Here is a 24,316-nt window from a genome sequence, read left to right as displayed (position 1 = left end):
AAAGAAGGTTATTTCTAATCACTGTACTGAAATGCTTATTTGTGATACACCAGGAATACTTTTTGTGTGTGTTAATAGAAAAACTAAAGTCTGTAAAATATTTTTAAAATATTAATTCTGAGCCAGTATGAATGACCACAGCCCAAGGAAAAACACAAACCCAACAAGTTTGGTCCTGAGGTGGTTAAATTACAGATTGGTTTTATACATTTCAAGGAGGTAGTAGGAGTTACAGGCAAAAGCATAAATCGATACCTGGAAAGTATATATTGGTTCAGCCCGAAAAGGTGGGATATCTTGAAGCAAGGGCTTACAAGTCATAGGTGGATTCAGAGATTCTATAATCTGCAATTAAAGGAACAAAAATTTGTCTAAAAGCTTGGAGTTAGCAGAAAGGAATTAAGTTATGAATGCTACGTCAGAGTTAGTCACAATATGATATGTTTGGCAACATTTATTGTTTGTAAGCATGACTTAGCCCTTGCCTTCTATGGCCTTAGTCTTGTTTGTAATTTGGTATCTTATTACTAGTTTGTTTTGTCAGTCTGATGATATTTATTTTAACATTAATGCTGGTCAGTTGTTGTACCTAAACTCCAAAAGGGAGAGAGTAGAACCAGGCACGTTGGATTCTCCCTTATACTCTCTCCCTTTTGGAATCTAGGCACAACAGTTTGGAGTTTAGGCACTCCCAGTTTTTAAGGTTTCTCTGGGGTCCCTTTGACCAAGAGGGGAGCTGCTCAGTTGGTGGGGAAGGGGGGTGGTTTAGGATTTTATTTTTAGTTTACATATGTTTGGCAATAAGCATTGTTCACCAAGACAAGTAGACAGTTATTTCCATTCTCCCACAATTTACATCATTCACATAGTTTTTGATAAAAGTTTCTCCACTTCTCATGCTGCTAAGTTAATAGGGTTTCCTATACATGAATGCTTGAGATGAGTATGCTGTGATATGTTCCTTAGAGATACACATTTTCAGCCCAGTGTGACTCCTTTAAGCCAATACATCCTCTTCACAATACACTCTGGACAGATTCAGAGCCAGACACACGGGGTTCTGGTTATAGGTTGCAGGATTGAACCTGGGGCCCAGGTTACCCGTGAAGCACATATACTTCCTTCTCCAGGTCTGCCCTGTCCTGGAGTGGGGAGCCTTGCTGGGGGTACGAGATGATAGCCATGCCAGCAGGGTTCCTCTAAGGCTCATACTGACTCTACCACACAAACATCAAATAAAAGGCAGGTCTCAGCCTATTTGTCCATTTACACATTTAGTTCCACATCACTCACCACAGTCTACTTTTTGCATGTCACTTGGTCCCACTCTTGTTTTTCCTACTATTCACTTTTCTAATTGTTCCCTTTCTTCTTACCTAAGCTCATTCTGTGAAATCATTCTACTGTGTTTTCTTCTTTTCTCCTAGGTTGGCTCCTCATAGTTTACCATAGGAGTTAGCAGCATCTGAGAAGTCAAGAAGTCTGCATTTGTACCTTGGCTCCTTCACTTGCTGGCTGTGTGACCTTGGGAAAGTAGCTTGACCTCTCTGAGCCTCAGTTTCTTAATCTGCAAAACAAGGTTGCAATGATTCCTTATCTTATGAGTGTTGAGGCAAAACTAAGAACATACCATATGTGCTGAGTACCCAGCAAATGTTTCTGTGGTAGGTACTTAAATATATTAGCTCTTCATAGCATTACTTTTATCCTTGATACCACCATTGTCTTCAGTAGACGTGGTGTTTCTATGGCACAATGTTGTCTCAAGTGACATGGATAATGCTCACAACTCCAGCCCCAGCCCAGCTCTACTTCCAGAAATCTCCTTGGCCAAGGTTCTTGAACAGAGTGTTCATAAGTGCTTTACAGGTGAGGAGATGCTTATAAAACTCACGCCAAACCCGCTTCCAAGCATAGAACTCTATAACACTCTGTTCCTTGAGATATCTTGCAAAACTGTCTTGAATAAGAAAATCCTTCATGACTTTTTGATTCTGCTTGTCATGTACTTTGTTATTGCTGACACAAAAATATGTCTAGACATTTTTTTCTTCAATTTACATTTTATAAATACTGACTTCTTGGCCTTTAAAATGAATAATGGCCATTGAAACAATCATGGTAATAAAATGATTTTATTATTTGTTTTCCCTCTAAAAAGCTGAACCAGAGCTATGCAAGATGGCCTCTTGTACCTTCTATTGAAGGTCAGTCTTGAGTCCTACTTGAAAGCCCTTCTCCTTTTCACTTTCCTCCATTTGTGCTGTGGAAGTAGCCAAGCTCCTGAAATAGGACAGATGCCACCTGGATTTGTGAGATCTGAATACCCTTGAAGGCTGCAACCAAACTCATCTGTCAGAAACAGAGGCTTGAGATTACCTCCAGGGTAAAAAATGCCTTTGAATTCTCCAAGATACATAAAAAAGAGACTCCATTTATGAAGTTACATGTGGTTCTGTGTGTCAGGGGAATAAATCATGCTTTATAGGTAATATGACAGAGGGCTTTAGAGGCATTTGAGAAATCTGGAGAAGGCAGGAGATAGCCAGGAATAAGGAACAAGAAGAGCACGTGGGGTTTTCCAAAGGGCAATCTGAAAGGCCATTGTCCAGTCACCGCTGTTAGAACCTTCAGCAGTCTCTGGCAGCACCATCACTGTTCCATTCCACTCCATCCCCATCCTGTCTTCTCCCTTCCTTCCTAAACTCCTTCTCCAACTCTTGTTCCTGCTTCCCAATCACCCTGCAGTTCTATTCCTGTCTTTGACTTCAAATGGGTGGGTGGGAGGACTACATTTGGCAAAAGGATTCCTAAAAGCTTTGCCCAGAGGTCTAAATTCATTTTCTCTCAGATATTTGTCTTGTGTCATGTTGCAAGCTGCCTGTTGCCATAAGGGCTGCCTAGAACTAGCCCAACATTACCACTGTCAAGTTATAAGTCCTCAGCCCAACCCTTGCACAGTGAATTTGTATTTTGTTCTAGAACCTTAAGGATGATAGCCTGCAAATTTAAAGAAGGAGATTCAAGAGTTGGAAGGTCGCCAGAAGTAATTTTGTCCAATGCCAGAAGCCGAGGACCACTTATAATATTCTTCACAGAGAGTTGTCTGGCCTTTGACCAAATGCCAGGTAATAAAGATTGTCTCTTCAGAAGAAAAAGAAATGTTTAGGAAAAAGAGGTGGGAAGGAGGTGAAATTTTCATAATATAACTTTTTGTTCCTTTTGAATATCATTGTGTTGTATATATCACTTATTTAAGAAAGTAAATTAAATATTTTGAAAATGCCTTCAGTGTCAGGAAGCTCATTACCCCCAAAAGCAGACTGTTGCATTTCAGATAGCTGGAATTGACAGAAAGTTGTTTCTTGGCTGGGTGGGGTACAGCTCACATCTGTAATCCCAGCACTTTGGGAGGTCAAGGTGGGTGAATCACCTGAGGTCAGGAGTTTGAGACCAGCCTGGCCAACATGGCAAAACCCCATCTCTACTAAAAATATAAAAATTAGCCAGGCGTGGTTGTGGGCACCTGTAATCCCACCTACTTGGGAGGCTGAGGCAGAATTGCTTGAACCTGGGAGGTGGAGGTTGCAATGAGCTGAGATTGCACCATTGCACTCTAGCCTGGGTGACAAGAACAAAACTCCATCTCAAATAAATAAATAAATAAAATAAAGAAAGTTGTTTCTCATGCCTAGGTGAAATCAACCTCTTTATGCTTCCACTCTTCTACTTCTCCCCTGTAGTAATAATACAGAGCCAGCCACTCCCCTCCAGTAACAACAAATTTTCAAATATTTGAAGACAACCAATCTATCTTCCTTTAGTTATTTCTTCTTGAATGCTAGAAAGATCACCCACTTTGCTATGCCAGATCTCTCAGCTAGTTTTAATGTTTGTGGGAAAAAAAAGAACTTGTCCCAGGGATGAGATTTCCTTGTACTGTCTTGTTGAATCTGGCCTCCATTGCTCACTGAAGGGTGATGCTTGGGTAGAGCCAAATTTTATTCCAAAATAAGGGTGTAGCTCTGGTCTGGCTTAACTTTGTAGGCTTAGAGTGTTTGGGACATGGGGGTAAGAGGGGATTCTCCCTGATGGTGGACACTTGAGCTTCCTAGCATCCTCAGGAAAAATGTATGAGCTTTCATAATAGATTACAACTCATGTTTTTGTTGTAGCCTGTTTCTGTACCATAGAGGTTTTGCACAAACGTTCATTTAGAAGTTTATAAAGTCAATAAAATCAGAACACTAAATTTAGTCTTAGATTGGAAAGGCAATAGACGGGACTGAAGCTCTGTCCCCAATGCCTTTCTTGATTTTTATATAATTTCAATAAGCATTGTCTCTCCTCCTCCTTTCACCCCAAGTTCCTATAACTGTGCTAAAATACAAAGGAAGCACCAAAAGCCTATATTCATGTTAAGAAGACTACGTGCACACAAAAGCAACAAAGGCAGAATCTGAAACACGTTGAACTATGGACAGACAGCAATCAGTCACCAAGGACAGCACTAAAATCATGGGGTCCTCTGCACCAGCTGTATGCATAGGTACTGTAGGGGCCAGAGATTCACTAAAAAAATCAACTCACAAAAGGCAGATTAATTGGAGAAAAGGCAGGTAAACTTATTTAACATGTATACTCAGGAGCCTTCAGACTGAAGACTGAAAGATAAAGGGGAAATGGTTCATTTTTATGCTTAGTTCAACAAAGTATGGAGAGCTGTGTAGAAATATGATTGGACAAAATAGGTATGATCTAATGCTAGCAGACTGAGTGGGGAAAACCAGCAAGGCCTCTCTGCCTGATTCTTCTTAGCCTCTGAGCATGCACTCCTTCCTTCTGAGTTTGGGGCAGAGCCCTCTCTGCAATCGGGGGTCTTATGACCTACAGTCAAACAAGGTAAGTCAGACAATTTCTTTATGGACAGTTTTTACACAGAAAGAGGAAAAGTTAGAGTAATATTTTTAGTTTTTATGGCTAGCTTTAGGGAAAAAGCCCTCTGGTGTCCCTGACCCACACTGGTGAAGAGGGATTCTGGTTTCTATCATTAGTCTCAGGGGAGAAAGCAGGCTGGGAGACAAGAGGGCAGCAGCAGGTCAAAGAAAACCTTTTGCTCCTGAGGCTGTTTCTGAGGCCCTCATTCTGGGGTATTGTTTTCTGAGCCCCAACTGTATCCTACCCAGGGCAAACTAATAGGCCTTCCAGACCCTGAACATTATCTTCATTGCCTGTCTCCTACCAAAAAGGGATCCTGCTGATCTATTAATAGATGCCCTTTGAGGTATCCGTCCAGTTTGTAAACTTAAAATCCTAAGTTCTCCACCAACTGAACCCTCTCTTGGCCATGGGGACCCCAGAGAAATCTTAAAAACTTAGTTCCTGTCCATGACAGCAAGAAAGGTTGGACCTACCTTGTTATACTCCCTCCCTTTTGGAGTTTAGGCACAACTGACCAGCATTACTGTTAAAACAGAGATCATAAGGCTAACAAAACAAGCTGGCAATAAGATGCCAAAGTATACACAAGACTAAGGTCATAGAAGACAAGGGTTAAGTCATGCCTACAGACTATCAATCTGGCTACAGAGCTTCCTAATCTTAACTTAAAACATTCCTTTTTATTGACTTCAAGTTGTAGATGGAACATTACTCCTTTAACCAATTATAAATTAAAGCATCTCTAAATTCACCTGTAACCTATAAGCACCCCCCTTCCCACTTCAAGATATCTTGCTTTTTCAGGTGGAACTAACGTATCTCTTCCATGTATTGATGTATGTCTTTCCTGTAACTCCTGCCTCCCTGAAATATATAAAACCAAAATGTAATCTGACTGCCTTGGGACCACTTACTCAAGGCTTCTTGGGTTTGTGTTTCTCCCTGGGCAGTCATCACTCATATTGACTCAGAATAAACCCCTTTAAAATATTTTACATAATTTGGTTCTTCATTAACAAGTTGCACCCATATACCTTTTCCTCCTGGTTCCCTTATGACCAAGGATATAATTTGGGACTAACTGATGAGAGAAGAAAAGTCTGCAATGATGAGGACTGAGAAGTGGGTACAGAGAAGTATGTCTGCCAGCAGAATCCAAGCCACATCTTTAAGGCTCAGATTTAGGCCAGAATATAACTCACCCCTTGGAGGTGGCGAGTCCTATAACACCAGGCTTAGCCAGTCTATGGCATTGCTAATGCCTTCATCAGTATGGTAAAGGCTTGCTGGAAAGCTGGTCTTCCAGAGCATCTGCTCTGTCATCAGAATTGTTACCATGGGAGGAACTAGGTATCTAGAAAGGCATCAAGTGGATTATTGAGGCCTTCTGTGTAAGCCTGTGCTCTTCTGTCTCTGCTTAGACACACCTCTCATCTATCCATCACTCTGGACCAATTCACACTGGGCAGTCACCTCCCATTTGTTCACTCAATCCATTTACCCCTAGTTTAAGCTGGAACATGTCAAACGTTTGTCACCCCAGGGTTTACCACTAACTAAGCAGAATGCCTCACAGTTTCTGCTTTTACTGTTCTCTGTGAGTGTGGGAATCAGGTCTTTGAGGAATGGAGGGTCCACAGAACTTAGCAGGATAGCAAAGGCTGGGTGGGAGTAAGGGAGGAGACCACCCCTCATATTGTCTTATGCCCAATTTCTGCCTCCAGAGAAAGAAAAAGTAAAAACTAAAAGACACAAATGAAATCCACAAGCAGACAGCCCGGCGCCACACCCTGGGCCTGGTAGTTAAAGATTGACCCCTGACCTAATCGGTTATGTTATCTATAGATTACAGACATTGTACAGAAAAGCACTGTGAAAATCCCTATCCTGTTTTGTTCTGATCTAATTACTGGTGCATGCAGCCCCCAGTCACATACCCCCTCCTTGCTCAATCGATCACCACCCTCTCACACACACCCCCTTAGAGTTGTGAGCCCTTAAAAGGGACAGGAATTGCTCACTCAGGGAGCTCAGCTCTTGAGACAGGAGTTTTGTCGATGCCCCCAGCCAAATAAACCCCTTCCTTCTTCAACTTGGTGTCTGAGGAGTTTTGTCTGTGGCTCGTCCTGCTACAGAACAGTATGCACAAAATAGTTATCAGTGAAGATTTAGTGGTTGCCTATTATCTGCCTGGCACTGTGCTTGGCATTGGGAAATCAAATGAATAAGAAGCTTACAACTTCTTGTTGAATAGAAGAAGCAGACAACTAAACAAGCCATCATGAAATAATATGGTAAGAACAGGGGCTATTAGAGCATCTGGGATCAACACCTAATCCAGCCCCGGTGAGAGATAAGGTTGGGAAAGGGAATCAAAGAACCATCTGGGGGAGGTGACATCCCAAGGGCATGGAAGATATTAGTTAATCCCAGGACATGGCAGGGTGTAGGAACAGACAGGAGGTTCAGCAGCCAGCATAACTGGTTAGAATTGAATGATGACTCTCTGCATATCAGAATGTTTTACTTATAGCTAGAAAGTTCTAAAGATTTAAACAGCAGTTTTTCACTCCTCTGATGGTATTTAATGATGGTGATTAAATACCAGTTAGTATTCACATTCAACCTAGGTTTACTTTAGAAAGCCTTCTGTCCTGATCTGGAAAAGAAAGCTTAAAATGTGTCAAGGTCAGAAAAAGCAATGCCCGGGTATCTATCCCCTACTCGCTAGCTCTGCTAGAAAAACAAAGGCCATCAGCAAGTGTCAACCATGCTGGAATGTGCTGGCGCAGCTCTGGGGCTCCGGGTATTTTCTCTCCTCTCCTTCTTTCCTCTTTTGGTCTAGTGAGCTTGCAAGCTGCCTGCATTCTTGTGAGCTGCCCCTGTCAGGTCTCATACAGGACTCCCTGCTTAACCAGGCAAACACACACCATTGCTTTCAAGCAGACTTCCTCCTGGATGCCTCCCCAATTCCCACTGCTCCACCCACACATGCCCTGGGGCCCTTAGAACTGTGGCAGCTCTCTGGAGACAGAAAGTCTGCAAGGGAGAAACCCTTCTCTTGTGGGAGAACTTAAATGGGGGAGAGGATATGAGATGTGATTGCTAGATCCTGTCCATAGGACTCAGATGGAAGTACAATGGTTCATCCTCTTAGAAAAATCCTTAAAGTTTTCAAAAGAAAGGAGAGGACCTTCCAATCTTTGCTTCCGTAGTAAGTGTAAATAACATTCTTACAAGCTCAAATTAAAATTTAGCATGGATTATTTCATTTAATCTACACAATAATAAAGTGTTTACTATTATTATCCCTCGATGTGCCTCAATTCCTTCATCTGTAAATTGGGGATAATAGCACCTACCTCTTAGTCTTATAGGAATCAAAAAATTAATAGTAAATACGTTGGAACTATGCCTAGTGCAGAGTAAGCAGTCAAAAAATATCACTATGTGTTTTTGTGAGGAATCTGGAGCACAGAGAGGTTAAATAATTTGGCCAGGATCACACAGCTTGTAAAATAAGGCCAAGATTCAAACCCCGGTAGTCTGGCCCCAGAGCCTGCTCTCCTAATGGCAGCATTATTTGCTGTGCTGCTCTGCTGCACAAAAGAATTAAAGAGTAACAAGAAACCAGTGACTTTGGGTGGCTAGAGAGAAGCTGGGGAATCCCTTGAGTTTGTGTAAATGAGTGGTTCTCAAAATGTGCCCCCCTGGCAGCATCCTCCCCATTTCCCTAGGAACTTGTTATAAATGCAACTTCTCAGGCTACATCCCAGATCTACTGAATCTCCACCTCTGGGGTGAGACCCAGGATACTATGTTTTAAAGCGTTCTCCAGGGGATTTAGAGGCACACTGATATCCCAGAAGCACTGGAGTCGACTTTTAACTGTTCTATCTACTACGCACCCAGCCTCCACAGCAGAACATGGCTCTCAAGTTGCTTCCACTGCTTTATGATATTCTTCAACCCATCCCTCACCCAAGTTGGTGATAGAGGTTTTGAAAGGGCTTGGTACAGGGCAATCTTGCAGCAGAGGGCTGCAAATGTGAATTATTAGAAATGTGGGCAGTCTGGAAATGTGAATTAACTTTTGGCCTCATGGCCACATCATATGGAGGCCTCCGTTTTCTGAGATGCTAAGTCACAGATGGAGAAAACAGATTTGGTACCTGGGTTTTTGGGGTGGTTATTGATTTTTTTCGCCAAATTCCCTGGAAATATAATTTAAAGGCCAGAGAAGCTAAAAGGAAAGCGACCAAATGAATCCTGCCTCCTGGGGAGTGTTGTCTGTGTGTTGTGGGGGTGGGCAGCAGTATGGCCAAGGCAACTGTAGCTTTATAAACTGGGTGAGGTGAGGTGAGATAGCTACAATGTCAGAGAACAATTCTGAGTTTTATAAAGACACAAAAGTACTAAAATTTTCTCAAGATCAAGGAAGGGGAAGGGTTGGCCCATGAAAGTTGCTAAACAACTTTCTTTAGCAACTTGATATTCCACGCTGCTTCCGCCAGGCTCAGCCTGCAGCTGCAACCTTCAGAGAGCTGCAAGGAGTATCATTGTTATTACCTAATACTGCCATTTATCGAGTACAGCCCCTGTGCCAGGCACTATTCACTGTGCATGTGATCATTGTTTTAATTCTCTTAGAACTTGGAGTAGGTATCATTATTTTCATCCTTCTATTACAGATGGATTTAAGGAAATTAAAGCACATAAAACTTAAGTAGGCCAGGCACGGTGGCTCACGCCTGTAATCCCAGCACATTGGGAGGCCGAGGCGGGCAGATCACCTGAGGTCAGGAGTTCGAGACCAGCCTAGCCAACATGGTGAAACCCCGTCTCTACTAAAAATAAAAAAATTAGCCGGGCTTGGTGGCAGGTGCCTGTAATACCAGCTACTCGGGAGGCTGAGACAGGAGAATCACTTGAACCCAGGAGGCAGATGTTACAGTGAGCCGAGATCGCGCCATTGCACTCCAGCCTGGGTGACAGAGTGAGACTCTGTCTCAAAAAAAAAAAAAAAAGTTAAGTAATTTGCCAAAAAACAAACAGCTACCAAGTGGTGGAGCTGGTTGGAACCCAGGTATTGTTTGTATAGATCAGTCCTCACCATGTAATTCTGCCTCTTCAGCAGAGTTTGTGTCTACTGCAGGAGGTGAGGAAGTGAGGGAGAGTGGGAGGAGAATGGGGTGAGAAACCTAAGTCCCTCTGTTGATCCTGGGGCTAGACTGACTCTCCAGCGCTGCCTCAGCCAAACACTGCCACATCAGTCTTCTGGACTGGAGTTTGACACTTTCGCCTTACTCATCAGTCAGGTGACAATGACACATGCAAGCCTTTGCCAGGGAGCATCCTGAGACAGGTATCAAAGTCTAGCCCTCCAGCACTGTGTTATATCAACCCTGACTGAGACTAGAGCTCAAGCAGGCACCCAGTTCTTGCAGAGCTGCCCTGGCTTCAGGGAGTTTGGCTGAAGTCCCAGCTGCCTCTCTTCTCAATGGGAAATTGTCACCAAGCGCATTCTGGCTGGAGGGAGGGGCATTTCTCTTCATGACTGCCACTTCAGCTGAGGAGGCTGGGTTGACAGGTATAACCAGGTTTTCCCCATCTGCCTACCCTTTTCCTAGCAGGCAGTCAGAGGCTTCTTACTGAGTCTTTCCTTCTGGGTATTTTACAAAGTTGGGGGGTGGGGACCTTTCTGGTTTTCTCTGGGGGAAGAAAATTAAAAGCCAACAGGCCTCTCCCTAGGAAATTGCAGGCATATGCCAAGGTTCTCAGAAAATTGCCACCTCACCTCTCCTGACAAATGACCTCTCCTGACAAGTAGCCAATAGGCTTTCAAAACAGCAGTACCACTGACTAACAGCAAATGTTCTCTTTTTATGGAACACAAGGTGTTCACAGGTGAGAGCAGATCTCCTTCCTTCTGCAGACGTGGGGCTATCGAGAGGAAGTGAGGACTCTCATACTCATTTTACCAAACAGGAAAATGGAATTACCCCTTCACAGAGGGGCCGATTCATTTATATGACTCTGCTAATGCCTGAAGGAACCGGCAGCTCGAGATGGGCACAGGGCCCAGACCCATGATCACTGTGAATGCTTTCTGAACAATGGCAATACCAACCACGGATCAACTCCATCACTGGGCACTGCTCAGACGTGTAACTCTTGGCCTCTGAGCAATATGTGCTTTGTTTCCTACTTTGAGGCCAATTTTAAACTTGAATGTGTGAAGCAAAAATTATTTTTTCCCTATTGGACAGTCTTTAAGAACTGGTAAAAATACAAGGGGCCCTTGTTACCTGAACCAAGATCTGAGGAAATGCTCCTTCCCCGAGAGGACTCTGGAACGAACTGTCCCTTTTAGCGGGGCTGATGCAGCCCCTGTAAAGCCCTTAGTAAGGACTTAAATCATTCTGATCAATTAGCTTAAAATCTACCAGTTCTTAAACACTTTCTCCCCCACTTCCTCAGGGAAGCCTTCCTCAGTCCCCAGTTCTAGGGGAACCCTTCCTTGCCTTTAATTTTTGAGAGCTTTATTGTCACCTGGGTATTAAAGAGCTTCTGTTTGAGAAGCAGGCTGTCACTTCTGTCTAGGTCAGGCTTTTCTTCACAGCAGGTTGTGAGCCAAAAATCCCTGAGCCTATGCTGGAGGGACCCCAGGTAACCCCTGACACTGCTGCTGTATTTGTTTAAGCAAATCTTTACTGAGAGCCTTTTATAAGTCAAACTTGATGTAGACCTAGGAGATACACTAGTGATTCAAACAATTATTCCTGCCCTCACAGTGCCTACATTCTAGGAAATATAAATAAAATAATTTTAATATGGTGTATTAGGAAGTGATTATTGCTATGGAGAAAAGCAAGGCAGGGATGAAGTAGCTAACAAGACTGATGGTGGGGTCTGAGGGGATCCAAATCAGGTGTGGGTCACCGGGTAGGATTATCTTTTGGCCTGAATTATTACTGCTCTCCTGGCCCCTAGTCCCTGTGCTTTTACCAAGAGTGCCTCCTTTTGTTTATTAAATAAGAGATGGGGGGTCTCACTATGTTGCCCAGGCTGGTCTCAAACTCCTGGCCTCCAGCCATGCTCCTGCCTTGGCCTCCCAAAATGCTGCCTCACAGCATGGGCCACTGTGCCTGGCCCCAATAGTACCTCTTAATGCCTGCCTCTCTTCCTTCGATTCTTCTATTCCTCTCACTTTCTCCACCACCAAAAATTGTGCCTTCAATGCTATCCCCCAAATTCTCCTGATCTTTAAGGACCAGCTCAAGCTACAGCCTTTCCCCAACTCCTCTGACCGCTCCCTTCTCTGAGCTCCATGAAAAGCATTAAGCCACACAAGTGATATTTGATCTTGTCTTCCATTGTTTCTTCTATGTGCTTCTTCTATATCTTTCTCAACTGATTAAAAGCTGTGACAAATGGAGGCTAAGATCCCAGCATATTGCTTTGAATACAGGAGGTGTTTAGTAATCATACCAGGTGGCCTCAGTCAGCTCTCAGTGCAATTTGGTAAAAGCTGACTCCTCATTCCATTTTAGTAAGCTACAGCTTTTTCTACTCAAGCCCTGAACCACTCCTCCAATATCTCTCAGCAGAAACTTTACAAGCATCCATCTTGGATGAATTTGCTCAACTTTCCTTCTCAAAACCTCAGAATTAAATCTCTATTTTCACCATCTTTCTCCTGTTTAAGAGAGAATTATTACTAATTCTTGCCCAAGACTAACTGCTTTATTTACACTTTCCCACCATAGCCACTCATATGCTCTGGGATCTTATTGTCTTTATTACCCAGAAATTCTTATTCATCTCTTAGGGTGCTGGCTTCTTCTTAGTATCCAAGTGAGTTGAAATCTTTCTCATTAAAAATAAGAAAAAGTCTTGATACGTCTTCCTCAACGGTTTGGCTACTACAAAATTATTATAAAAGGAAAGGTAAATGAATTAAAACCTGGACTCTTGAACTAGATTGCCTGTAGTTTAATTACCAGTTCTGTTGTTGCTATGTGGCTTTGGGAAATTTACTTAACCACTCTATGCCTCAGTTTCCTCATCTGTAAAATGGGGATAATAATAATAACTGTTTCATAGGGTAGTGATGAGGATGGAATTAATTTTCATAAACTACTTAGAACAGTGCCTGGCATACTATAAGTGATATGTGTTTGATATTTGACATAAATAATTATTAAGCCTTATATATTATTCTTTCTTTCATTTCCTTGGTCCTATTTCTTTCTTCCCAAAGCTACTATCCAATCTTCTGTTTCCTTTCGTCACCAATTTTTTCAAAAGGACAGCCTGCAGTGCAAACTTTCCACTAACTGTTTCCATTTTCTCATGTCCCTTTCACTCCTCAACCCACTAGAATATTGAAAGTTCCCAATGGCCTCTTAAGCTTCTAATCCAAAATTTCATTTCCTTTCATTTGACATCTAGTATCCAACTTGGAATTTCTTCCTTTGCTTTTCTTGCCATTTCAGCTTCTCCTCAGCCAACTCCTTTCCTTTCCCAAGAGACTCCATCCCAAGGGGTCTCTTGGGCTTCTTCTCATACTGCATTCTCTTCCATTGGTGTTATTCACACTCCTGCCTTCACTTACTGCCTACATTCCATTGACTTTCACACCTACTAGGACTGACATTTTTCCCTGAGCACCAGCCCCTAAGTTTGACCAGTTATACAGATAAATGCCATATCAGATACTCTTCTGATAGATTAGGGTTCATCTATCTTCTAGATTCTAAATCTAGAAGATTTAGAACAGGTAAATCTTCTCCCTGTCATGTATTGCTTCAAATCTCTGTTTTGGCACCCAGTCGCAAACACCAGAAACCTTAGGGCCTTTGTGGTTCTGCATCTGGATGTGCCTTTGCATTTCACAAATCAGTTTTCACATCCCTTAGCTCATTTACTCCTCACAATGACCCTAAGAGCATTATTTGATTACGTGATTTTGCAAGGCTTAATTTGAATAAGTATTTTTTTCCCAGAATGACAAAATAAACACATTTTCTAATTCTTTTAAGAAAGAGTGAAATAACTCCTTTCTACAGAGGAAGAAAATAAGTTTTACAGAGGTAACAATTTTTTCTAAGAAGTTGTAAGGGTCAAATGAAATAGTACGTGTTGTGAAACTTCATCTACCTTAAAACATCAGGTAAATGCAAAGTTTTCTTGATTATTAACATAATGCTAAATTATTGGTGACACAGCTAATTTGGTAAATGTCACAAGAAGAGTATTAAGTGTACAGAAATACAGAGGTGAGGGAAATCGGTTTAGTTAGGGATGATAAGGATCTTGGGAGAAGAGTAGGATTTTAATAGATGGACAGCATGATAGAGGACCAGCTTCTCTATGTCTCATTCTGGTCTACCACTTTTATATCTGTCCTTAATACAAAGCTGACTTGAGTGATCCTTTCTCAGCACTTCTAGGTAATGGCTGGAGGTTTCCTCTAAATGCAATAGACAAATTTAAGGCACCTTTTATAAGAACATTAGGACACTAACTCAAAGGTCACTTCTTCTGAGGGAATAAAAAAACCATCCAAGCTGCCTGCAGCAGCTCATACTATTCCACCCTCCATGTGGACAAGGAACACATGGAAACAAGGAACATAGGGAGCAAGAGTGTGTGCAGGACAATGAACTGCAGAAGCGTCATTGACACATGGACATAGCCAGAGTACGTGTTTCCAAATCATGAAATCAGAACAAAAACAAATCCTATAAAGGATAGTGTGATGACAGTTAGCTCAGGCTCAGGACCCTGAAGTGTGCTGTTTGGGAATCACTTTGCATACTGAAGCCTGTGTAATGTAGAAAGGGTCAAATAGAAATCTGGGGGATATTTTGGGGTAAGTCCATCGATAGTAACTGAAAAGCTAGCTTTGAGGAGATAACTTTTATTCTATTAATGTGATTACTTTATTGCTCATAAATTCAAGTTGAGATTTAGTTACATTGGAATAAAATGGGCTCTTGCAAACTTATTGAGTTAATGTAAACCAAGGTATTATCTAACATCAGGAAGAAGAAGGTAGTTCAGACAACCTCTCCACTTTGCAGCAGCTATTGCCCACATCCAAAAGATCATCCATTCTTCTAAAGTTTGGTCACTGCAAAGCCACTCCATTATTGTCGCAATAATGTACATGTTATATACAGTTTCAATTCTGACTGTTGCACAGAGAAGCAAGACAGAGGAAATAATTCTCTATCAAAATCAAGTTGAAGAGTGTACAAGTTATATTTCAGTTTGATGACCTTTAAAATGACCTGATGCAAAGTCTAGCAGTTGCCAACCTGACTGGGCTTGAATGGGATGCACTCGGAGACTCGGTCCTTGCCTTCCCAGCTTCCCCAAGTGCTCGAGAAAAGGGCTGGATTTAGAAATATGAAGAGGAAGAGCATGCAGGGGACAAGATGTGAGCAGAGAATCGAAGGTCAGGATGTGCATGATACACTAGAGAGATTAAGTGGATGGTTAAATTGGCTTAATGTCCATCAGCATGGAAAGAAATTAGGGAAGAAGAAGTTGGCCAGAAATTGATATCAAAATGACAGCAAGCTTTTCCAAGCATCATTTTCTGCAAAGATAAAGTGATAAGGTAATAATGATAATGGTAATATCATACCCAGCACTTACAAAAGCCATGTCTCAAGGGTCTCAAAGCATGTTAAAATGCTGCATTATTCATCTTCTCAACAATTCTGTGAGACAGGTAAAGGGAAGTATCATTATCCCCATTACATAGGTAGTAAAACAAAGATAGAGGCAGTGAGAATCTTATTTCCACATCCCTGTAGTAAGCCAGCTGGTGTTCTTGGTCTGAAGTGCAGTCATTCCATTTAGGCTACCTTTTCTAAGGCCAATTTTCCTTGTTAATGTATAGAGAGGGTCCCAGTTTCCATTCTATGTAACTCTATACATGTTTATCTCTTCCAGCCATTAAAAGTGACTGAATTTAAAGCCATATCTCTACTTCGTCCCTTGGTAAAGCAAATGGGTTGTAGATTCTCTTTTGATGTTACAGGTATCACTCACTGATGCCTAAAATGTAATCTTTGTATCTAAAGGTACAATGTCCTTTAGAGGACTTTGACATTTCTAGACTAATATAGGTTGATTCCATTAATCCATCAAAGTTTTTTGCCTGTGAATTTCACTAATCTCTCTCTTAGTGCTGTTTCTGCCTCATCCTCCAACCCCAACACCAATAAGGCACGATACATAATCGCAGATACCAGTGACCAAATCTAGTGAAGGCAACAGAATGGCCCACAAACCTTCTCAACTAAAGCTACTTCTTGCCTTTGGTTCTCCACAGCCCACTGTAACAGACTGGACTTCCTGTCCAAGTGCTTCTTGGAGACCATTTTACTTACTTTGAGGGCAAATGTGAGGGTTAACTAAGGTTTCTCCTATGTCCAGAGCTGGGTTGAATGACAGCCCAAACTTTGACCCCTTCAGGGTCAGCTGAGCTTGCCAAGAGATTCTTGGTCATATTGTACCTCTTCATGCTTTGCAAGGCCAATCAATATTCCTTTCATTGATTGAATGAAGATTTCTACTGTGCCAGGCTCATTCATGTTAAATGAACAAGACATACAGTGTTGTGATTGGCCATGGCTTGTACTTTACTTCCTAGCTGTCCCTGAACCAAATTATCTGTGCCTAATACCAAAAGGTCATCATAACATAGCAGAAAGCGTATGAACTCGAGTCCTGCAGACCTCACTTTCCAGTTCTGCTGGGCCTACTGGCTATGTAACCATGAATTCAGAACTCAATAGGTAAACTCTTTGAGACTCACTCCACTGCTTTAGTCTTTCTCTGCAGTGCCTGGCAGAGTCCTAGACACAAGATACATGCTCAATTAGTGCCAGTCAACTTGATTTGACTGAACCTACCTATAGGACACAGCAGCAAGTTTAAAGCTTCTCCTTCCAAGCTGTATCTAGGTCAAAGCCATCACTGAGGAAAACAGACTCTGGCCATAGGAATGGTTTCTGCAGTAGTTGAACACCAGTTGTTACTTATTTTTCTCTTCACGTTCTTACTAGACATAAAGCCCTCTCCTACCTGACAGAGCACTTTATGAAGCTGAATAAACTTACAGCCTGCTCTGACATTGGAGTACAGGTCACACTTCTCGGCAGAAACTCCTGAAGAATACATAAGAGCCCTGCTCCTCCCTTATGACACCTATGGTGGCTGGCATGGGAAGAAACATACAATGGAAATAAACAGCCCATATCTGTAAAGCCTAAGGTGGAGAGAGATGGTCTCTATGAGACATGGAACAATCTGGTTATTTAGGTCAGAAGGGTAGTAGAGAAAGAGCAGCAGTGCAGGGCCCTGTGGCCATTGCCAAGATGACAGCATGGTCCCTCCCTTCCTTGGTAGTCCTCCCAACACTTCCCTACATATATCCCAGGATCCAGAGACAATGAACTACTTGAAATTTCCTGAAAGTGCCTGTTTCTCCCTCCCCACCCCAGGCTTTTGTATGTGCTATTGTTCTGCCTTCTTAGAATGCCCTTCTCAGGCCTGACTTTCTGCTACTCATCCTTCTGGGCTCAAGTTGGTATCAATTCCCTTCCTCTTGTAAGTCTTCTTCCTCATCACCATGGCAGACTATGTTCTTATAGTACCCTCTCCCATCCTCATATGTCACATGCAATATTGTAATTGTTAATTCATGTGGCTGTCCCCAGGATGATGATGACAACAACAGCATAGATGTCATCTGCTGAGTGCTTACTATGTTCCAGGTACTACATGTCTTTAATTCTCACATCAAGCTTGTGAAGTAGGACTATTATTTCCATCATATAGATGTGGAAGATAAACTTTAGAGAGGTTTTGCATACATTTACATAGTTAATAAGAGGCAGGATAAAGATTAGAACACACATCTGTCTGACTTTAAGTCTGTGATTTTCCCCACTACATCATGAAGCCTCCCATTTGGCTGTGCACAGCTTGAGGGCAGGGACTGCATCTTTCATCTCTGTAGCTCTAGCATCCAGCACCTAGTGCCTAGAATGCAGTAGCTTTTAGTAGATGCTCAACAATGTGTTTGATGAATCAATGGATGAATGGCAATAAATGGCCATCTCAGCCAGATTTGTCTTGGTCCTGATAATCTCAATATGTATTTCTTGGCTCTGGATATCCATTTGGGAGGATCAGTTAAGCCTGAAGTAAAAAGACAATTCAAGGGCAGCTGCAAGAGAACATTCTGTAACTTGTTTATAAATATATGAGATAAAATTTGACTGGGCTGAGTTATTGGGAGAGAGAGCTCTGTAAAGCAGGACAAGCATCCAATGAAGCAATGGACATAGATAAATTGTATTTACTCCCCAGAACTCCCTCAAAGGGATTTGCCTTAGACAAATAGCTTGGCCTTGTTTTCACAATAAACAAGTGGTCTCCAGTATGAGCTAAGCCTCCCAGCTAGGCAGTTACTGTTTAGAAAACAGGTCTGGACCCAGAACTAGTTGGAAGCAGTTTCTCTGTTGGAGTGGGAGGAAAGAACAGGCTACTTTTGATGGAAAGGATATACCTGAGAAGAGGCTGTCAACCCACCCCTGGCCACAGACTGATTAGAGGAAGTATCTGAACTAGAGTCTGGCAACTCCTCAGAATTCTCCTTGCCTCCCAGGCAGTGGTTCTCATCTGTAGAGGACAGGCTCCAAGGAACTAGTATCTTTTTAAAGCCTCCTTTCTGAGCAGTTAAATAAGAGACTGTTTCTTCCTGTTCCTTTGGGAAAATTCTCCCTAAAAAAAGAAATGCATTTGTTGATTTTCATAGAATTTGGATTTCACATCTTAGCTGAAGCCCGGGCCTCCTTTTCAGTATTGACTTCCATTGAGATTAAGCACAAATGGGTCCTAACACGACTCATGAAAGTGCCAGTTTCCCCCTTGCAAAATAAAAGGTGATCTGTCACCTAAAACTACCCAATTTTTCTCAGGCAGAAAATACATAATGTCAGAGCATGCCAATTACCATAGTGCTTGTCTTCTATCTCTAGCTTTCTCTATTGGTAGGCTACTTCCCTTGAATATCTGTGGATTTAGATGTTACATGTTTTCTAGTCAGAATTGGGCCTAAGTGTATTTGTGGCCATGGTCTTTGTTGAAGATTACATTTTTCTTAGTGTACTAATCTAATGCCCCCTGAGTTTGCCATTGTATCTCTGTTGGCTTTTCTGTAATAAATTTGTGCCCTAGGACTACAGGCAATGGCAAAACCCCAAGCTTGGAAGCTGCTTGGTAGTTGACTGGTGGATCTGTAGAGTAGGTATTTATAGAAGATGAGTAAAATCAGGCAGATGTGGTGGCACATGCCTGTAATCCCAGCATTTTGGGAGGCCAAGGCATGCGGATCACCTGAGGTCAGGAGTTCAAGACCAGCCTGATCAACATGGTGAAGCCCTGTCTCTACTAAAAAAAAATAATAATAGTACAAAAATTAGCTGGGCATGGTGGTGGGTGCCTGTAGTCCCACCTACTTGGGAGGCTGAGGCAGGAGAATCACTTGAACCCGGGAGGTGGAGGTTGCAGTGAGCTGAGATCACACCACTATAGTCCAGCCTGGGTGACACAGTGAGACTCCATCTCAAAAAAAAAAAAAAGAAAAAAGAAGAAGATGACTAAAGCCATTCATTTATCTACTCAGCGTTTATTGAATATGTAGTATGTACCAGTCAGAGTGCTATGGAGCTAAGAATATAGATACATAAGACATTTATTTACCCTCAAGGGGGGTTATCGTCTACTGGATAACTTTATGGTTTTAACAAGCGTATTTTCACTTTAAAAGTCATTTGATTCATTTTGAATCAGAATACATCCAACCACTAAGGTTGCCTACTTAGAGGATCAAATTGCTGCTGTAAATCTTGGATACAAATATATTCCTCATAATAAAAGAAGCTCACCTAAAATTTTAGGAAAATGACAAGGCAATTTCTGAGATGCAGAATGAATACATCAGGTAAGCAGGTCTACTTACTAGAAAGATTGCCTCCTGACTAATAGAGTGGGGGGCTTAGAGTCTTAGTGATTTATTCCTGAATTAAAACTAGATAATATATATATAAGTACTTTACATTTGTAAAAGGAAAACATTACTGTTACACACTGACACCACATAGAGTAATATTGTTACATAATACTCATTATAATAGGGTATTGTTACTATTATACTATGTAGAGTAATACCCTAAAAAATCCATGAGCATGGGAATTGCATGTGATTGGATATAAGTCTGAAGACCTAATTGCCACTATCAGAAAAATTTTTTAGCCACTATCAGAATAATCTTATAGAACCCTCTTGACCTTTTTAAACTCTAGATTTCTTTGTCTATGAAATGTGGTTATATCTAATCTACCTGCCTCATTTGATAGTATAAAGGATCAAATGAAACAATGAGAACTGAAAATGTAGATACTGCATTTTCTCCGTACCCAGTAATCAATCTTGCAGGTCCACTTCCAAAATCCCAGTTCACAGAGACCATGTTCAGAGAGAGGGAAGTGATGGGAAGGAGGCTGCACTGCTCTGGCCAATCGCTGTGAGGAAAGAGGAAGAAGAGGTAAATTATGTGCTTTCATTGGCTAACCATCCCCGGGAGTCTGAGTTCAGTGGATTGTTAGCCTTTATTACAACAGAAGCAGGTTTTATCAGAATCTTTGCAGCGTATTTCCCTGTTTCTGCCTAGGTGTCTAACTCATGAAAGATATTGGACTTCAAAGATGAAAAAAGCAGGGGCCGGGCGCAGTGGCTCATGCCTGTAATCTCAGCACTTTGGGAGGCCAAGGCGGGTGGATCACCTGCAGTCAGGAGTTCAAGAGCAGCCTGGCCAACATGGTGAAACCCCGTCTCTACTAAAAATACAAAAAAAAAAAAAAAAAAAAAAAAAGCTGGGTGTGGTGGTGTGTGCCTGTAGTCCCAGGTACTTGGGAGGCTGAGACAGGAGAATTGCTTGAACCTAGGAGGCAGAGGTTGCAGTGAGCCAAGGTCATGCCACTGCACTCCAGCATGGGCGATAGAGCGAGACCACACCTCAAAAAAAAAAAAAAGAAAAGAAAAAAAAAGGCAAACCTGTTTTCAAGGAATATTGCACAAGGGAGATGACCTCTTAGTAGAGGTCAGGGAGGAATAGTTCACAAGACAGACAATGGAAAAATATAGCTTTTTTTTTTTTTTTTTCTGAGACAAGGTCTCACTCTATTTCCCAGGCTGGAGTATAGTGGCACAATCACAGCTTACCGCAGCCTCGGCCTCCCAAGCTCAGGTGATCCTCTCACCTCAGCCCACCCTTCCCTCCCCTCACCCAACTGGGTACCGGGGACTTCAGGTGCATGCCACTGTGCCTGGCTAGCTTTTTTATTTTTTGTAGAGATAGGATTTCCCATGTTACGCAAGCTGATCTTGAACTGCTGGACTCAAGTGATCCTCCTGTCCCAGCCTTCCAAAGTGCTGGGATTACAGGCATGAGCCACCATGCCCAACCTATAGATCTTTATTAGTTAATTATATCAGAATCAAGATTAATTCAAATCAAGATTAATCAAGATTAATTCAAACATTAGAAGATATATTTGAACAAATACTGAAAAATTACTCTAATCACCTGATGAGATGCATCAGGCCCCATTTCCTACAGAGCTAAACAACAGATCTTCCAGAAAAATGGAGTTCCTTGCCTGCTTTGGGGATGGCTTGGATCTCATTCTCACACTTTCTCAGATGTGAAGTTTCTCGTGTTCGGATTTTAAGAATCCTTAAGGAGACAATAATCAAAGTTGCAATGAGACATGAAGAAGAAATAAAATTATAGAGAAACACTGGAAAATAAGAGAAACAGCTGGACAACTTCAGGGGAATTTGTAACGAAAGAAGGATGGCAGATCTTGATGTGGACTCAAGAAATTAGCTATGTACAGTGTTCACTTTGCAGCAATTATGTTACTAATTACTATACTATAAAAGTAGTCTAATGATTATAAAAGCTAACATTTAGATGCATGTTGAATTTCTGATAAATGTTTTATCAAATTTAAATCTTCCTTTATACTGTCTAATTATAATCTGGCCCAAAACTAAGTGTGATAATATTGAATACTGAATGGATGAAGACTTGTCCTTGACCTTCTTCTAGCGCCCCTTATAGTCCTTTACTCCACTGCATCTTTGGGCACCACACAAGACCTGGCTTTCTTGGTGAGAACCCTGTGGTCCAAACCTTTCCCTGCACAATACACTTCATTAGCACTTGGGTTCTGGATCCAACGACTCAATGGCCCTGCTCTCCACAGAAGAAAAGAACCAATAAATCAGCTGCATAAAGTTCCCATTAAAGAAGAAAATAGAACTAGTCAAGAAACAGAGAAGAATTTAAAGGGCTAGGAAGAGAACGAGAAAAGTCAAAGAAGGGATGAGATTCAAAAAAGGAGATGGTGATTTACTAGGCCAAATGCTGAAGAGTAATGTTGAACAATTGAGGAGTTAGGTTTATTAATTAGAAATGTTGAACTAAGAAGAATGACAGGAGAAAAGATGGAGTGCAATACATAGAGAAAAATGGCAGCTAATAAAGAAATGGAGATGGGGTTATAATAATAATGGTGATAATGACAGCTAGTGTTTATTGGAGAGGTTTAGTTGTGTGTCTAGTATTCCACTGAACACTTGGCATGCAGGTATAATATTATCCCCGTCTTAAAGATGAGCAAATCGCAACACAGACTGAATAGTAACTTACAGAAGTTGATTTACAGCATTACATTACTGATCATCTGGAACTGATGAAGCTCAAATTCAAATTCAGGTTTGTGCAACATTTTTGACTACTAGGTTATTGTGCCTCTTCTTCTCTTTAGAGGTTTATTTGAGTCAGAGGAAAAAATAGTTTTATCTTTATCTTACAAGGAAAATGAAGTTAGGGTGACTTTTTTTTTTGAGACAGAGTCTCGCTCGTAGGGTGACATTTTTAAATTAAGACAGGAAAGATAAAATAATACATGTGACCAGATGGGAAGAGAGCAGTAGAGATGGAGGTTGAAGATACAAAAAAAAAAGTTCTAATTGATGGGAATTTGGAACTGATGGGATAAAATTTCCCAAGGAACCAAAAAGGGCTCTGATTACAAACACAGTTGGGTAAGTTAACTTGAGACATAAGAAAAGGAAGAAAATAATCACTGGGTTTGATGATTAGGAAATAATGTTGTTTGAAATAGTTTTATAACTTAGATTTCACAGAGGAAGTCAGTTGTTAACAAATATTTGGTTATTCCTTTTATGAGTTATGCATCCTGTCAAGTAAAGTCAACAAAAGCATTGCTTGTCATTTCTAATTATTTTCTAGAAACTGATTAAATAATAAAAAACAATTTATCTGTCACTATTCTATTATGTAAAATATTATATTGCTCCTTTCATCTGAAAAATTATATTCTTCTGTCATCTCTGAATAGTTAGGGCATGTCAATTGGAACTCATTTGATTCCAAAGGTCAGAAACTCAACTTGAACTAGCTTAGGCAAAAAAGGATTCCCTTGTCTCACAAAGCCAAACCCCAAAGCACAGGGAATGTCCAGTCTCAAGAAAACTGGTGATGGTCAGAAACAAATAATAAAAATCTACTACCTAAGTGTAGTCGCTTCTTTCACAGATGCAAAAAGTGAAACACAAAGGCATTAGAAAATTGATTCATATCTTTGTGAGTCAGAAGTGATAGTAGATATAGTTCCTTTTACCAATCTCCATGCTAAGTTATTCTAACTATCATGTTAAAAATTGGAGTTGGTTTTGGTTGTAATTAGTTCTCCAATTTTATATTTCATAAACAAATAGCAGTATGTGATTAAGTTTTCGCATTTCTGGGTACATTCTTAAGAGTATGTCTGGGTATTTCTGGGTACATTCTCAGGAGTACCTCTGGTTATTTCTGGATATATCCTCAAGAGTCAGCTTCCCTCTACTTTACATAAGGTACTAGGAAAATACTCATAATAAATTTATTTGGCCAGCAAGACTCTGCTTGCTATAGGCCTGTCTTTATCTGGATTATTCATGGTGATCTCAGTGAGAACCCTGCCTACAGAGTCACAATGAGTGAGCTGAGGAATAGGAAACTTCAGCTCCACCTGGTCTGCTGACACAAGCTTTTGTGCTATCATTTCATCTTTCATGGCTGATTTAAGGGAGGACTTGCTTCCTGTCCAGCCCTGAGGAAGAATATAGACATTTAGACATTCTAAAACACAGACATCATATGTTTAATTTGTCTCTCTCAGCTTTAAATATTCTAAAGGTATTGTCATAGTT

The 24,316-nt window shown here is 41.3% G+C and overlaps 1 protein-coding gene and 1 long non-coding RNA gene across 2 annotated transcripts in view; both read right to left on the bottom strand.

The window, feature by feature from the left end:
• LOC129138054 (uncharacterized) overlaps positions 1-1,567 on the bottom strand; it is a 38,156-nt gene extending 36,589 nt beyond the window's left edge. The window contains exons 1-2 of the long non-coding RNA XR_008540992.2: positions 1,377-1,567; positions 256-345 (exon numbers count right to left, since the gene is read on the bottom strand). This is a non-coding gene — a long non-coding RNA (uncharacterized LOC129138054). The remainder of the gene's footprint in view (positions 1-255; positions 346-1,376) is intronic.
• Positions 1-24,316, bottom strand: part of PIGC (phosphatidylinositol glycan anchor biosynthesis class C) — a 91,824-nt gene that overhangs the window by 48,209 nt on the left and 19,299 nt on the right. Inside the window, exon 2 of the mRNA XM_001147637.6 lies at positions 20,449-20,553. Within this exon, the coding sequence (XP_001147637.2) occupies positions 20,449-20,553 (105 nt within the window). The remainder of the gene's footprint in view (positions 1-20,448; positions 20,554-24,316) is intronic.

This window comes from Pan troglodytes, chromosome 1 (genome assembly GCF_028858775.2).
Source record: "Pan troglodytes isolate AG18354 chromosome 1, NHGRI_mPanTro3-v2.0_pri, whole genome shotgun sequence".
Lineage (NCBI taxonomy): Eukaryota > Metazoa > Chordata > Mammalia > Primates > Hominidae > Pan > Pan troglodytes.
Note: the sequence above shows the minus strand (reverse complement) of the source record. Positions and strands in the feature narration are given on the sequence as shown.